At 40.3% G+C, this 14071-nt stretch overlaps 2 protein-coding genes across 4 annotated transcripts in view; one reads left to right on the top strand and one right to left on the bottom strand.

Moving 5' to 3' along the window:
* The window catches only part of bcar3 (BCAR3 adaptor protein, NSP family member), a 66966-nt gene extending 58416 nt beyond the window's left edge, over positions 1-8550 (bottom strand). The window contains exons 1-2 of the mRNA XM_069725186.1: positions 8469-8550; positions 525-699 (exon numbers count right to left, since the gene is read on the bottom strand). Of these exons, the coding sequence (XP_069581287.1) occupies positions 525-614 (90 nt within the window). The 5' untranslated portion in view covers positions 615-699; positions 8469-8550. The remainder of the gene's footprint in view (positions 1-524; positions 700-8468) is intronic.
* Positions 8551-10250: 1700 nt separating this feature from the next.
* hps3 (HPS3 biogenesis of lysosomal organelles complex 2 subunit 1) overlaps positions 10251-14071 on the top strand; it is a 14780-nt gene continuing 10959 nt past the window's right edge. For 2 of the 3 annotated variants that reach the window (XM_069725178.1, XM_069725176.1), the window contains exons 1-8: positions 10251-10328; positions 11235-11421; positions 11542-11613; positions 12214-12307; positions 12497-12570; positions 12684-12896; positions 13172-13232; positions 13603-13691. In XM_069725178.1, the coding sequence (XP_069581279.1) occupies positions 11371-11421; positions 11542-11613; positions 12214-12307; positions 12497-12570; positions 12684-12896; positions 13172-13232; positions 13603-13691 (654 nt within the window). In that variant the 5' untranslated portion in view covers positions 10251-10328; positions 11235-11370. Of the gene's footprint in view, positions 10329-11094; positions 11133-11234; positions 11422-11541; positions 11614-12213; positions 12308-12496; positions 12571-12683; positions 12897-13171; positions 13233-13602; positions 13692-14071 lie in introns of all 3 variants that reach the window. The other variant, XM_069725177.1, reaches the window with a different exon arrangement.

The following is a 14071-nucleotide window of genomic DNA, read 5'->3' as shown; positions in this document are numbered from 1 at the left end:
CCTAGTTTGCTAGCTGTGTTAAAAGCAGCAGTACATTAAAACGTGTACAAATAACATTCACCTACTGAGCTCCAATTTCGTCCCTGTGTTGGTTTATGTAGATGATGACGAAGTTGTTTGTCACTTTTCTGTCTTCTGACAGCAGAAACAGATTCTCCGGAGGCTGCCTGTTTGTGAACGCTCTCAACCACAAAGTGGGAACGCTCCCCAATGGGAACTTTCCCAATTCCCATCTGCCTGAAGGCACAATAGCATACAAACCTTAACAAGAGAATCGAGGATCAGAAGACTCTCATATGTAATAAAAGTCCGAATGCAGTAAACATTGTCAAACTAAACTCACAGAGAGTAAATCACACTCCTAAATCTTGATGTCTGGAGAGGACAGATGACCTTTGTTTACTTTGCTCATTCAGATTTTCCCAAGAAACTTCGGGAATTGTTCCTGTAACCTTGTAGGTCTGTTGTTCAGTCTACAGTTGCTTCAGCAGTCGTTTTTGTGCGAGTACGTGTGCGCGCGTTACCTCGACGCCGTCGTACTCCTGCTCCAACGCCGTGCAGTACTGCGGCAGTCCCAGCTGGCTCAGCCATCGGGAGATAGACTGGTGCTTCATGGCGCCACATGTAACCGCAAAAGGATGGGAGAAGATGCACACTCACTGCCAGTCACACACTTTGTTTTCTTCTCTCAGATGGAACCTGAAACACAGTAAGGGAATAAAAGATCAATGAAATTCAGTGGAACAAACAAACCAAATAATTTATTAATTTCAAACCGATGTCAACACTATTGTAAAAACCTTCATTCAGTATCATCCCATTGAGAAGAAAGACATATAAACTAAGATTACTCATCTTCTCTTTGCTCGGCGCCCTTTTATAACTAACGGCTCTGGAATGTTCCAGTTTTTACTAATAGCTTGAGTTCAGAAAGTACATCAAGCCACGAACGATACATGTTCACCCCCTTTTAGGGGGGTCTGGGAAAAACAACTGCACCTACGATGACAGACAGGATGTGGGAGGTTTCACCGAAAATATTCAGGGCAGTTCAATCAATGCGAGATATAATTTGGTACTTTTCAAGGCTGTACAAAAGCTGCACTCCTCTCCGACAGTACCAGACTGCAAAAACGATTCATAGAAAGACAAAAAGATTGATGTTTCAAATCTGAAATGTGAGTGCATATAAAGTTAGTTTGGGGTTCTGAATTTTTCCCTTTTTGCGAACAGGAAGTAGACTTGTGCATACTAATTATAACATGTATCAAAGTGTAACTTTAAATGTAAAACCAAGCAGCAGTAAAAGCAACTGTTTTTTGGTAAATTCAGCAAATGAAATATCAAGGTTCTTTATCACACTGATTCTAAAATGATACCTAAATCCACGACTTCCATTCATCTGTTCTGCTCGTTAATTTTAAACACTGCACAAAATGGCCTAACGGAAATATTAAAAGGGATGACTGGTATTACATAAACTGCGCTGCAAACGTCTCACAGAAGATAACGTTATATCGCCATACTTTAAAACCTTTTTCATTCAATAACAACGGAGCACAAATCCAACTCTGCAGCTCTGCTAAGAATAAATTGCAGTGAAGACCAGCTAATCATCTGATTTAGAAAATTTGCATTATAGATTTTTGATATTCTCCTGATGAGCAGGCAGTCTTTTTTATTCTATCATCCTCAGGGATGGATCTGATGTTTATGGAAATTGGGACAAAGACCTGAAACATGCATAAATTATCAAGAGCTGGATCAATAGGAAACAAATTTCTATTGATGAGAACAATAACGACTCTCTCTGCTGTATATGATTACCAGTTTGTTGTCAGGTGGCATCTTTGTTTGTGTTTTGTCAGTGTCATTGTGCCCTTTATGCATTGTGTTGTGTGGCAGTGCACACATGCATGTTGTATTGTCAGTATGTTTTATGCATGTGTGTTAGTGGCATGTCATTGGTAAAGTCAAAACAATAAAACCCTTGTCAGGCAAAGAGGCGGTGACTGAGCACGTGCAGTAATCCACCCCCCCCCCCCCGACACACACACACACGCACACACACACACACACACACACACACAATCATGTTAAGTGATGTCACAGGGGTGTACGTGATGTCAGTGATGTCACCAAAGGTTGCCACACACAACCAGTCTCCAGGATCCATCTCCCATCAATCTCATCTAAGTGTGCGTCAGGAGCGTGAATGACATCTGTGTCCTACTCACAATGAGTTTATATACAGTACATACTATATATACTGTATGTGCTGTAGTACCAGGCGTCATCAGGAGAACTGTTTGCTCTCTTACGCTGTCTGAACTCTTACATAATGCCAACTAAAAATCTCTCATCCTCTTGCTATCCAGTTACATACATCTCCCGTTTGTCATCACTCTAAACATGCAGCACAGTGAGCTTTAAAGCTGAGGTCAAAGTCCAGCATATTCAATAAAAACATTTTTATATTTTTGATAACATTTTGTATTTATTGTCGTTATCATCAAAACATTAATACAAATATCAAAATACAGATATTTACAGGCATATCATGGGTTGTATTATGACTTATTGCATGCCATATGTACTTTTGCATTGTAATATTGATATTTATTGTGAGACAGTTCATTTTCTGAAAAGTCAATTGAGAAACTAATAACCGGATGAGAATGTTTTTTGCTAATCCAGCAAAATTCAGCAATATTAAATTAAGGCATTAAATCAAATTCGTGTAAAAGTCATATAAAAATCAAATGTTTCTTAAAACATAAAAAAAAACATCCAATATTTCTACATTAATTTGATTTTGTTATGAGATGCTCTAATTTCTTCTTTCAATTTACTTCCCAGAAATACAATATGCCGTGTGTGTGTCTGTTCTGCAGAAGTTCCTCACTTTATATTAAAAGCATGGTGAGTGTGTCATGCACACTTCTTCTCATGCACACCTACACAGACGAATGCACGCAGCGCTGTTTGCATTATTGGCTGTTTCATTAGGTAATGGTAGATATGCGTTATGCTGATGTTTCAGATATCCACACTAATCCTTATACATTCCTGCTGGGTTCATCAATCAAGTTATATTTACTTCCTAAGACGTTACTACAAGTCATTTTTATGGAGAGCAACTGTAACATGAAATGTAACAAACCACTATACATAATGGAACGATTAAAAGTAGTAATCAAATCAACATAAACACCCTCGTCCAAATTAATAAATATTCTGCAGCTGCAGATGAAATAAAACAGCCAAATTATTTTATTCCCAGCAATTTGTGAGCTTTATTTTCAGGTGTTTTCACTGCAACACTTTTTAACTGCTTAAATAATAACCAAAGCAAAATAATTTTAATTTATTTTCCTCAGGTTGCCCCCGACTACAGATTCTCCTCCACTGGGCTGCAGCAGAGCAGTGACGGGGGCAACATGCTTTTTAAAGTTGGTGTGGCTGTGAGGACCCCCCTCTCTTAGATTTTAATTGATCAAAAGTAGTTTTACAAAGTTTACATCTGGCTCTTCTATTGTCTACTCAACCAAACTTTGAAGTCACAATTTTGTAGCCAAATGTTTGTCTTTGTTAGCAGCTGCTGGAAGAAGAATATCTTGACTGTGGTGATTGTTGACACACACACACACACACACACACACACACACACACACACACACACACACACACACACACACACACACACACACACACACACACACACACACACACACACACACACACACACACACACACGTGAGTGTGAAGGGGGAAAAAAACACTCAGGAAAACGAGTTAAATATAAAATATACATTTTGATGAATAAAAAAGACACTCGCAAACACTCAATGATACTCCATAACTTGGCCCAGAAAATGATCCAATCACCCGACTTTCCATGTCTAGAATTGACTTAATACCATGATATTCCATAAAGTCCACGACCAGTGGGAACCCTGTGGATTTATACTGTGAAAATGTAATTCTGGTGTTGGTGGGGAGGCCTGTCTTAGTGAAGCAGAAACAAAATCCAACCGTCTCTGACATGTAGCCGCTCCAGAGCTTCGTTGAGCGAAAGCATGTGCACGTCTACATCAGCCGTTTCCTTCTCGTTTACCCTTGGGGAGAAAAAGGTCAGACTCTCACACTGTGTGAAGTTTACATACAATTTACATTTTAGACATGCTTGATAATGAGAGGCCACGACTGAGCCAAATTGCCGATTTCATTTTCACTTTTTAAAAAGGGATATCGCAGACTGGAAAAGGGATCTTTAAGTAGCATTGCCCCTCACCATGAAAATGTGCCATCAGATTTAACAGCTTGGGTTCATTGGGAAAGCTTGTGGGTTGGCCACACCCCGTCTGCCTTCAACTCCTCATTTCAGACCCTTTCGGTGCATCTTTCAGCCAGATGATCCATGCAACGACTGAGTGGCACAGACTATTAAACAGCTGTGTGTCATTGGGAAAGTGTGGAGGCCTTTCCCTGATATTGCGAGTGGTTTATCTCATAAAGTTTTCAAAGGGCTACACATGGCTGGTTGAAAGATAACAGAGCCTTTCCAGACAAACTGAACACTTGGGTTTAATTTGGAGACTCAGTGGGAGGAAAGCAGTTTAAGGGAGTTCGATATTACTTGCTGGGGGAAAAAAAAGAAGGAAATAAGCGTTTGTTGAGGTCGGATTTCCTTTTATGGGTTAGGAACAAACACTAGGTTGACCTCATAAGACCAGAACAACTCAGCAGGGATGCCACCAACTGGCCGAAGAGCGGTAACATCATGTGGGACTCTCTTTTTTTATTCAGCGCTGGCATTTTCTCTCTTCATTTACAATGGGAAGGACATGCTTGTACACATTCCCATTAGCGCTGACAGCAGAGAGAACAGAAGAGGTCAGCCCTCATGAGTAGAAAAGAATTAAGCACAAAGGAAAAGTATTCCCGGTTGAACAAGTTCACTATCCAGAAAACTGAACCCGTCCCTTGAGAGCTCTTCTTCCTCTCCTCTGCTCTTCCTGTTGGTTTGACCTCAGTTGTTTCCCATGACCACATTTCTCCAGAGCGCCGTCCCAGCATCAGTTTTTTTTTTTTTATTGTAGAATATAAATAGACCTCTCTGTACTGTACTGTGTGATCCGAACAGGCCTGGCTATTTACTCAACGAACGCCAAAAGTAACTACAGCAAACAACAAACTGAAAAGGCCCAAGCAGCCAAGAGAGCATTGGAGGACAGTTTCCCTTTAACTCTGCCGCTCTCTACGTGCCTGTATTGGCTGCCTTTTATAGTCCAAGGGCATCCCTTTTTGCCAATCACATTAGACTGACACAATCCAACCAACTGAATTAAGCTGCCAAAATAACATCAGCATAGACACCAAGCCAACTCCATCTCGCGTTACTAAGCAGGGCAGCAGCATGGGGTTTGATTATTTCCAAACGAAGTATGCCATGCAGGGAAGATGAGACGCTTTCACTCAGACAAAGCAGCAGGTGACTGTGCTGATATTTCAGGTGGCAGGTAAGGTCGCCTCTTACCCGTCAGCTGGAATTCAACCGAGTTCGGGCTCATGCTGCCAACGCAACACCAGTCCCGCTTTTTATATCCAGCAGAGCACAGTATGTTAGATGGAACAATATTGTAAATTGTGCCGCAGCCTATTTAGTCAAATCAAGCAGCAACCAGCAGTGATGTCACCCGTTGGTTAGTGAACGGCCGTTATGAAGCTCCAGGTTTGGATTTTGGCCGTCGCCGTCATGCCAGCTCGGAGCGGTTTGGAGCCGCCAGAAGTGATCATGTTTGGACGAGCAGGAGGAGGGTAGAAGAATTGATATCGGAAGAGAAACATTCGGACCGAGGAATCTCTCGTCTTTCTCGACAGCTTTTTACTGTAAACTCACACAGACGTTTAGAGCAGGTCAAAGTGTGTGACATAACGGACTCCCATTTCAAATTAAACACTCGGCACACAGCTTTGCATTTCAAATCTCAGCCTCTTCAAGTTGCTTTGTCAGAAAAATACAACCCAATCCTGTGGTTCCCCCCCCCTCCTGCATTGTTGCTTTGTGCCAGTGAACAAAAATGCTGAGTCATTTTTCAAATTTATGTGAAATGGTTGAAATACTGGACGTAAAAAAAAAAAATCCAAAAACACTGACTTATTTTGTCGTTCTGCATTCAGTGAAAACCTGAACTGTGCACAGAAATGAAGACAGTTTGTAAAAAAGCTCCTTGACCTTTCCTGAACTATTTCTGAGGTGTGAGAATAAACATATAAAACTGAGGTGGAATATAATTTTCTCCCTGTGGTTGACAGCTTGTTTTGAGAACGTGTCTGAAGCTGTCTTCAGAATGTGTTTACTTGTAGGTTACAGTAACCGTAGAAGCAGCTGAAATAAGACAGCGGAGGACATCTCAGCGAGGATCAGATCAGACGGTGGATACTGTTCGTTAGAAGTTATCCTAAAAACATGTCCCCTTTAGTTGTCTTCAAAATGACTTCTTCTTCCTTCTGTCCTACAGTTTCCTTACTTTCTTTTCTTTTCTTTTCTTTTTTACGGTTTCTAATCTTCTCCTCTCTGGACTGCTCTCGTCCTTTCATCACCATGCTTTGCCTTCCTTGTCTCATCTGTTTACCTCCTCCTCATTTCTGCACCCTTTTCATTTTCTTTTGTGTCTCTCTTCTTTGTCTACATCCATTTATCCTATTTATTCTTCTCAGCCAGTTAAAGCCACTTCACTGCACGTGCATGTTGAATCACTGCCACAGGGGTTTGTGAAACTGACGACTTCATCAAGTTATCTGTCTTTCTCTGAGTCTCTAACACACACACACACACACACACACACACACACACACACACACACACACACACACACACACACACACACACACACACACACACACACACACACACACACACACACACACACAGGTGCATATCAAACATGGCTGGGCTTGCAACAAAGTAGCCACACAGCAGCAAACATCTTATTTGTGTGAAATGCGAGATGACTTTCATTGTGTCTCTGCTCCAAGCACAGGCTCTGTTACCACACTGCACCGCAACATCAGCAGTTTTCATTCGGTTTGGATTGTTGCCTCCAGGATCTTGCGTTTCATTTCAAGTTTTTTTTGTGTTTTTTTTTCTCCTCTGCTCCCAAATTGCTTCCAATGTTTTCCCTCGGATGTTAATTTTCCATGCTTTATTGGGTATTTAAATACAAGCGTCTTATTTTACAAGCCCTGAGGGAAAGAGGAAAATATTTTGGCAGTGTAATTTAACCTCATAAAATTATACATTTTCCAGTCAAAATTCATCTCCTGTACTTTCTCATTGAAAGAATATAATCTCATATTACTTAAATCACTTCACTGACAATAATTGGTATGATATTCTCTTGTAAATCAATATGATGAGGATTTATTTGATCCTAAAAACGGTCTAAGTGGGTTTTTATTAACATCCCTGCTTGGATCTCCAAAATACTTTCAGGAGCTGTGAGCCAACATGTTTCTGCATTGCAATTTGCTGCCCTATAAAACATCAGTGTAGAAATGCAGAGAAGAATTTACAACTAGTTATCACTTGTATGGAATTCTATTTTATTTGTCTTAAAAACAGGGAAAATCTTACCGGGGAGGTTAAATCTGGCAATTTATTTACGATGAAGTTTCATCTATCTTAGACATTCGAATGGAAATTTCAGTGAAATGTGTTTTCTGTGGCTTTTTCATGAAAATTTGTGAAGACAATTTTATGTAAAGTCAGATGGTCGATTTGGCTTTGATGACGTGTATATTGTATTTGGCATTGATGATTAGGGCCTGGTGATAATAGCTCAAATATAGACAGAAGAAAAGAGAAGGGAGGTCTAATTTACATGACTCAGCTCTGAGGCTGGTTTCTGCACACAATATTAAAGAGACCTACAAACAGCTTAACAGCATCTCAGTTTTTCTGAAGAAGCTATGGAGAAGGTCAAATGGGGCAGGAGAGTCACCAAGCAACACTTTAGGCTCATTTCTCTCTTATCTGAACCCCTGTTAGTTACAAGGCAATCATCGCTTATATCATTTTTAACAGTTTCATGCAATTACATGCTGAATCATGTCTGACAGGTGGGACATAATGGTCTAAAAATGCATATATTTGAAAGTCCTTCAAGTAAAAAAATCAAATGGAGTCTAAAAAAAAACAAGAAGTCAGACCACAACATGCCTCATTTTACATCACATACTCTGATATTGTCTTTGTCTGATTGAACCTGGACATCAAATTATGTTGAAGTTGCGGTTCGTCGTTCCCAACTCTCAGTAATTGAAACGTGCACCCTGCCAAGTGACTGCAGCGATGATCCGATCAGGGGGCTTCAACCTTAAAATGCTGATTACCTCTGCTGCTTTTCTTAGTATAGGAATTGTTCATATATATAAAACTGACGAAGCACCAAATTAGGTCTTACCTTGCGAGAGTTGCAGATCGACAGGGGCTGCAGAGGACTGCATGCATGCAGCCTGCACACTTGCTGAGGATATATCTGGCAGAGTTTATGTGCAAGATCTCCCCCCCCCCAACCCCCACCCCACCCCACCCTCGGTTAGGACACTGATTATAGGAGGCTCGTTTTGGCAAAACTTTCAACCCGTGGATGACATCAACATGAGTTACCGTCGACACCTCAGCTGAGGTCTGTAGGAAGCCTCAACCCCCGGAGTACCTGCCAGCACCGAGAGAGAGAGAGAGAGCGAGAGAGAGAGATGCTGCCTTCACGGACAGAAACAAAACTTCGTCCGCCTCCCATTCAAGAGAAGTAAACGTGACATGTACAAATGGTGTTTTGGTTACCTTGTGATGCAGTGGCAGACTAAGGAAGGGTGAATGCAGATCAAGGTGATGCTAATTAACTGGAAGGCCCCCTGGCAGCGGTATTTTTGGAGGGTCTTGTTTGCCCTCTGAGGGATGTTTGTTCTTCTTTCTCCAAAATAAAAGCTCTACATGTGCTGCGTTTGCATATTTATCCCTCTGATGACTCTCGGCTTTCCTCTTTCTCTTCTGTCATTTAAAAAAAAAAAAATTGTAGCCTATATAAAACTACAATTAAAATTTAATATTTAGAATATAATAAAAATGAGGTCACTCGATGCAAATGAAGTGATATTTAAATACAACTTAGTGTCTCTGTGGCTTCTTGTCTCAGGCTACTTTATTATTCACACGTAGCCGACTAGTGTTTTGAACAGAATGGCTAATTTGATCTTAAATGAGCAGAAGTTGTGTAGAAGTTTGCACGTTTTGTGGCCCTCGTTAAAATGTGGCACCGACCTGGTGTCCTCCGAAGGACAGAAACTCTTTCATGATAACAAAAGTATTGCGCAATACTTTTTAGCCAACTTTTGTGCCTTTTTCACATCCGGTAATGTTGCTTTCAATCACACTAAACCCTTTTCCCTTTTGACAGGAAGTTTCAAAATAAAGGCAATAAAACAAAATACAATACTATGAGAGCCGGCAATTTTTAAGGCATACATTTATTTTAGTTTCTTCTTCCAACGCTAACATCACCTATGCTTGTGCAATCAGATTTTGACCTGTCTCTTGCCCATTATTCCCTTTTCTTCTTTTTAGTCAACTCCTGCCCCCATGTGGTCTTTTTAATTAAATGCATCAATTGGGATGTACACTTTATCTTTATTTTAAAACACACACATTGCAGGTGGTGTAGAGGTTCGTATTTCCCTTTTTCACGGAACAACAACATCAAGTGGGATCTTTGTAAAATTGGTCCACTTCTAACAGAACTGTGCATGAATTTCAACAACAAAAAAACGCCAAAGGTTAATTTATTGAACTGTCTATAACTGTCACATTCTTTATATTAAACATTGTAAAAAAAAAAAAAAAAAAAGTGGTTGAATCATTTTCCAGAGAACTCAATTAAAAATGAACATGACATGAAATTTAATTCTAATAAAATATATACCAAGTACAATTTAGAAGTACAGGGAGTACTACACCAGAGGATTCACACAGTCCGAAAATCGTACTGAAATAAAAACAAATATCGTGAAACAGAAACCTTAAAAGACAGAAAATTGAAAACCGTAACAGACACAGGGCCACCCTTTTCTCTGTGACAGCTCGGTAGCCAATGAGAGCGTCGAACGCAACACAAGCAGGTTAACGAACCAATGAGAATCGAGAGGAGGCGGTGCGTGTGGTTGTTGTGCTTCACTTCCTCCTTTACAGCGTGAAAATCAATCATCTGCAGCGGAGACTCTCAAATAGGAAGAGAAAGGGAGCTGAAGATTTGTCACCAACGAAGGTATATTCTCTCCTTTTCTGTAAATACTCAACTGCAGTAACTAGAATTTGAAGTTAGAGGCGATGAACTAATCTGAGTGAAACGGCCGGAGGTGCTGCTGCTCACAAGACTGCGGCATGTGATATCGATTAGAGAAACACAGCACCGATTCAGCTGCATGGGACGCAGCGTGAAAGTCAGTGGTTGGTAGTGAAGCTCCTTTACTTCCTTAACATTTTATTTGGATACGTTCGCCTGAATTGGTTGATTTTTAAAGTATCACAAAAAAGTTTTGAGTTTAGATGAAGACCAAAAACTGTTTTAAGTCAGTTGAATTATGTTGCAGACCTGGTAAAATATGCAAATCGTTTTTGTAATGCTTTTTCCAATGAGTAGTTTTCATTGAAACTTACTTTCTACCAAAGAGATCGTTCACGGTGGGATGTGTAGATTATCCAGAGTACATTTCTGGGCACATGTGCTGCCTTTTCAAAAGTGTTGCCTTGTTATATTTTACTGCTCTTAGCATCACAAATATATTTATATTTGCCTCCATTTTATTTTATTGGAAGGAATGCAGAAATGTATTGTGATATTTTCAATATTTTATGTGAATTTCATGTTTTCACATCTAAACTGTGATGTTACACGTGTGAAATGTTTGAAAAGCACATATGGATAAATGTAAATTGAACTTTAAATGCATTTTTCTTGCGTGTAATGGTATTAAATATATCATTTCATGTCACATGTGAGTAATTGATATTTGCTTTGCTTGCACAAATAGAACAAACTGTGTGCACAGCTATATGCCAAAAGAGGCAGGTGAGAATATCCCAGATGATGTCAAAAAATAATCTGACTGTTTGTGTTCTGGTGGGAGATTGGAGTGAATTCAGACCCTTTTGAAATGTGACTTTCTTGCAGAGGTTTAATGTATCCTGATAAAGGAAGCCATGAGGACACATAGATAAAAGAGTAGAGTGCAAAAAAAGAGAAAGCAGCAGTGGCCGGTTACACTTCCACCCTGGGCTGAATCCGCTCACCTGCAGGAGGACTAAAAATGGTCCACGTCTACAACTGCCATCCTTACGCCTCCCAGCAGATCGCACAGGTTAGCGGGAGCCTGTGCGGATATGGATCCAGTGCTGACCATGTTTTTATTGTGTGATTTATAATCTCCATTTGCAACTTGGCAGTAGTCTTAAACTACTTTCCCGTCTGTGTGGCTCAGGTGGATCAGGAGCCTGGACTGGTCTGCTGCGGAGGTGGAGTCCTGTTCGTGTTGGCAACAGGAGTATGCAAGGTTACCTTCAAATTAACATTTTTTTTTAACATCAATATCTGTCCTATTTTTTTTTTTATTACTTGAATTCACAGTTATCTGCATGCACACTATTCCAGAAATGACACCTTTTACATCTTTTGTCTCTTCAACAGACAAAATGTTGAAATGGCCTATGTTTTTTTTTTTTTTCCCCTATAAAATGCATTAGCTTTCTTGCTAACTAGATATTACTAGATCTTGCTGTATGTATATTTACAAACTAAACAGAAGCCGGTAGGAAAATAGTAAGGGTTGAATCATACGGGGGGTAAAATATCTATATTTTGAGATTAAAACCAGTTTATCAGTGTCATAAAATGTGATGATTTTCAAAAGAAAGCATTTCTTCAGTTAAGTGAAAAATGCCCCTGAAATCGATTAGACCAATACAAAAAAATTAAAATCCACAGCAAGTGAGGTATAAATCATGAAACAGTGCTAATGAGTCCAGGATTTAATATTTAGGAAAGATGCTTTTTTTTTCCAAATTGTAGCATTCATCATCTTTACAGTTGTTACCTTTTTGGAGATGAAATATGTCTGTGGTGCTCTGACTATGTTGCGTTGATCTGAACCAAGGTGGAGGCGTACAGTGTGGAGCAGGAGGGCTGCCCGCTCATCTGTCGCTTTGCCACCATGGGCACCGTGAGGCGCATCGTACACAGCAAAATAGGTAAAGACATCTTCCTCTGCAACAACAACAAGAACAACATGCTGTAGGTGTTGGTCGTCACTCTCAGCAGCTTGTTCGCTTCCTGACGCTCATACTGTACGTTGACCGAGCAGATGTTGGAGAAAGAAAAGACGAAGACTGAACATTTTAAGTTTTATCGCCGCCTCCTCTCTTCTCCTTCACATCCAGGAGACTACCTGGTGACCATTGAGGAAAAGAACAGCGCCACCTACCTGAGAGCCTACACCAACTGGCGCTACCAGGTACTCGCTGATCTCACGTGTACACTCTAGTCTTACCTCCTTTGGCGTTTATAATCTACTTATAGTAATCTATATTAAAGCTCTTCATGTGTGTTTATGAATTGTTTCTTGAGGCGGAGGAGAAGGCCCGCGTCGGGGTGCGTCTGCTCGGCCACTTGCTGCGCGGGGCGTCTGTGTGCGGCGGAGTGCAGATGGTGATCATCGAGATCCCTCTGTCCGAGCGGCCCGCCGCCGTGGCGTGTTGCTCGTTGACAGGAGACCTTCTGGTCGGCTGCGAGAACACGCTGGTTCTCTTCACTCTGAGGAAACAGAACCAGCAGAACCCGGTGAGAGTCCAGCTGCTCATCAAATTTCACCCATCGTCATTGAAGATCTTCTCTTCTGTTATGTCATAAAAACATGTGGAAGAAGAGCAGGATCACTAGTTACAGATGTTTTGTGATGGCGTACTTGCTTAACTCACTGTGTTCGAGCCTCCTCGTGCCCCATCAGCAAATCGCTTTTGTTAATATGACAGTTTAACACATATTATTGTGTCTTTAGGGCCTCAAAACAACCAAAATATCAAATGTTTTGTTATCGGTTTTGTCATCGTCTTCAGAATCAGAGTCAGCAGAGCGCTCCGACCTCCTCGCCGAACACTCAGCAGAGCCAGAGTCAAGGTAACTTGAGCAAAGTGACAACATACTGTGTGAATGTGTGTAAGTGTGGATTTGTGAACACATCTTCTGGCAAAGACTCATTTTGTACCAGTAATCTGTAGAAACTGTAAAAGAAAAACTGAAATACAGAAAGGATGCTGCACAAAGAGTCCTCACTTGGAAAATAGTCTCCATTAGTTATAAATGAAGACTGTTGGAAAAAATAAGCTCCCTCATGTAATGTGGTCACTATGTTAAACTTAAAAGGCCTAAACAATGCATCTAACATATGACTTCTTGTTGAAGGAAGAAAGTTCTGGTGAAAGAAAAAACTTCTGCTCTGACTTTGTTTTTCTGCTCCGACTGAACCTTCTTTGTTTTCCATTTGAAGGTCAGACTTCAAGTTCAAACCAGAACCTTTCCATCCTGGATTTTGAACGCTCCGTCATCCTGCATCTTCCACAAATCACACCTAAACAGGTGCTCTTAACCTTTTCTTCACTTTTTCTTTTTTACTCCTTTTTCTTTTGGCTCTATTAACTTCATAGTTGAGTATATTTACCTGTTATTATCTGCCATACCTGCTGTTTGCATATTAGTTTTTTTTGCTGGTGAGTAAATGCAGGATCTCTAAAGTAGTTGAAGTCCATCATAACCGCACACAACAGTAGAACCACATTGAGTTTTTATAGGCAACCGAACAATAATTACAATAGATTTAGATCGTGTCCTGTAAAAAAAAAAAAAAATGCTATAATATAAGGCCTAAATCAACATTGTGTTTCAAGCTATTTTTTTTCTTCAATTAAAACTCTATGCGGATGATATTAAGTTTCTCTTGAAAACATCATTGGACAGAG

This window comes from Brachyistius frenatus, unplaced genomic scaffold (assembly GCF_029030835.1).
Source record: "Brachyistius frenatus isolate BFR_SWC_R1_liver_20210118 unplaced genomic scaffold, ASM2903083v1 Contig_412, whole genome shotgun sequence".
NCBI classification, from domain to species: Eukaryota; Metazoa; Chordata; class Actinopteri; family Embiotocidae; genus Brachyistius; species Brachyistius frenatus.
This window is presented reverse-complemented; position numbering and strand designations above follow the sequence as displayed.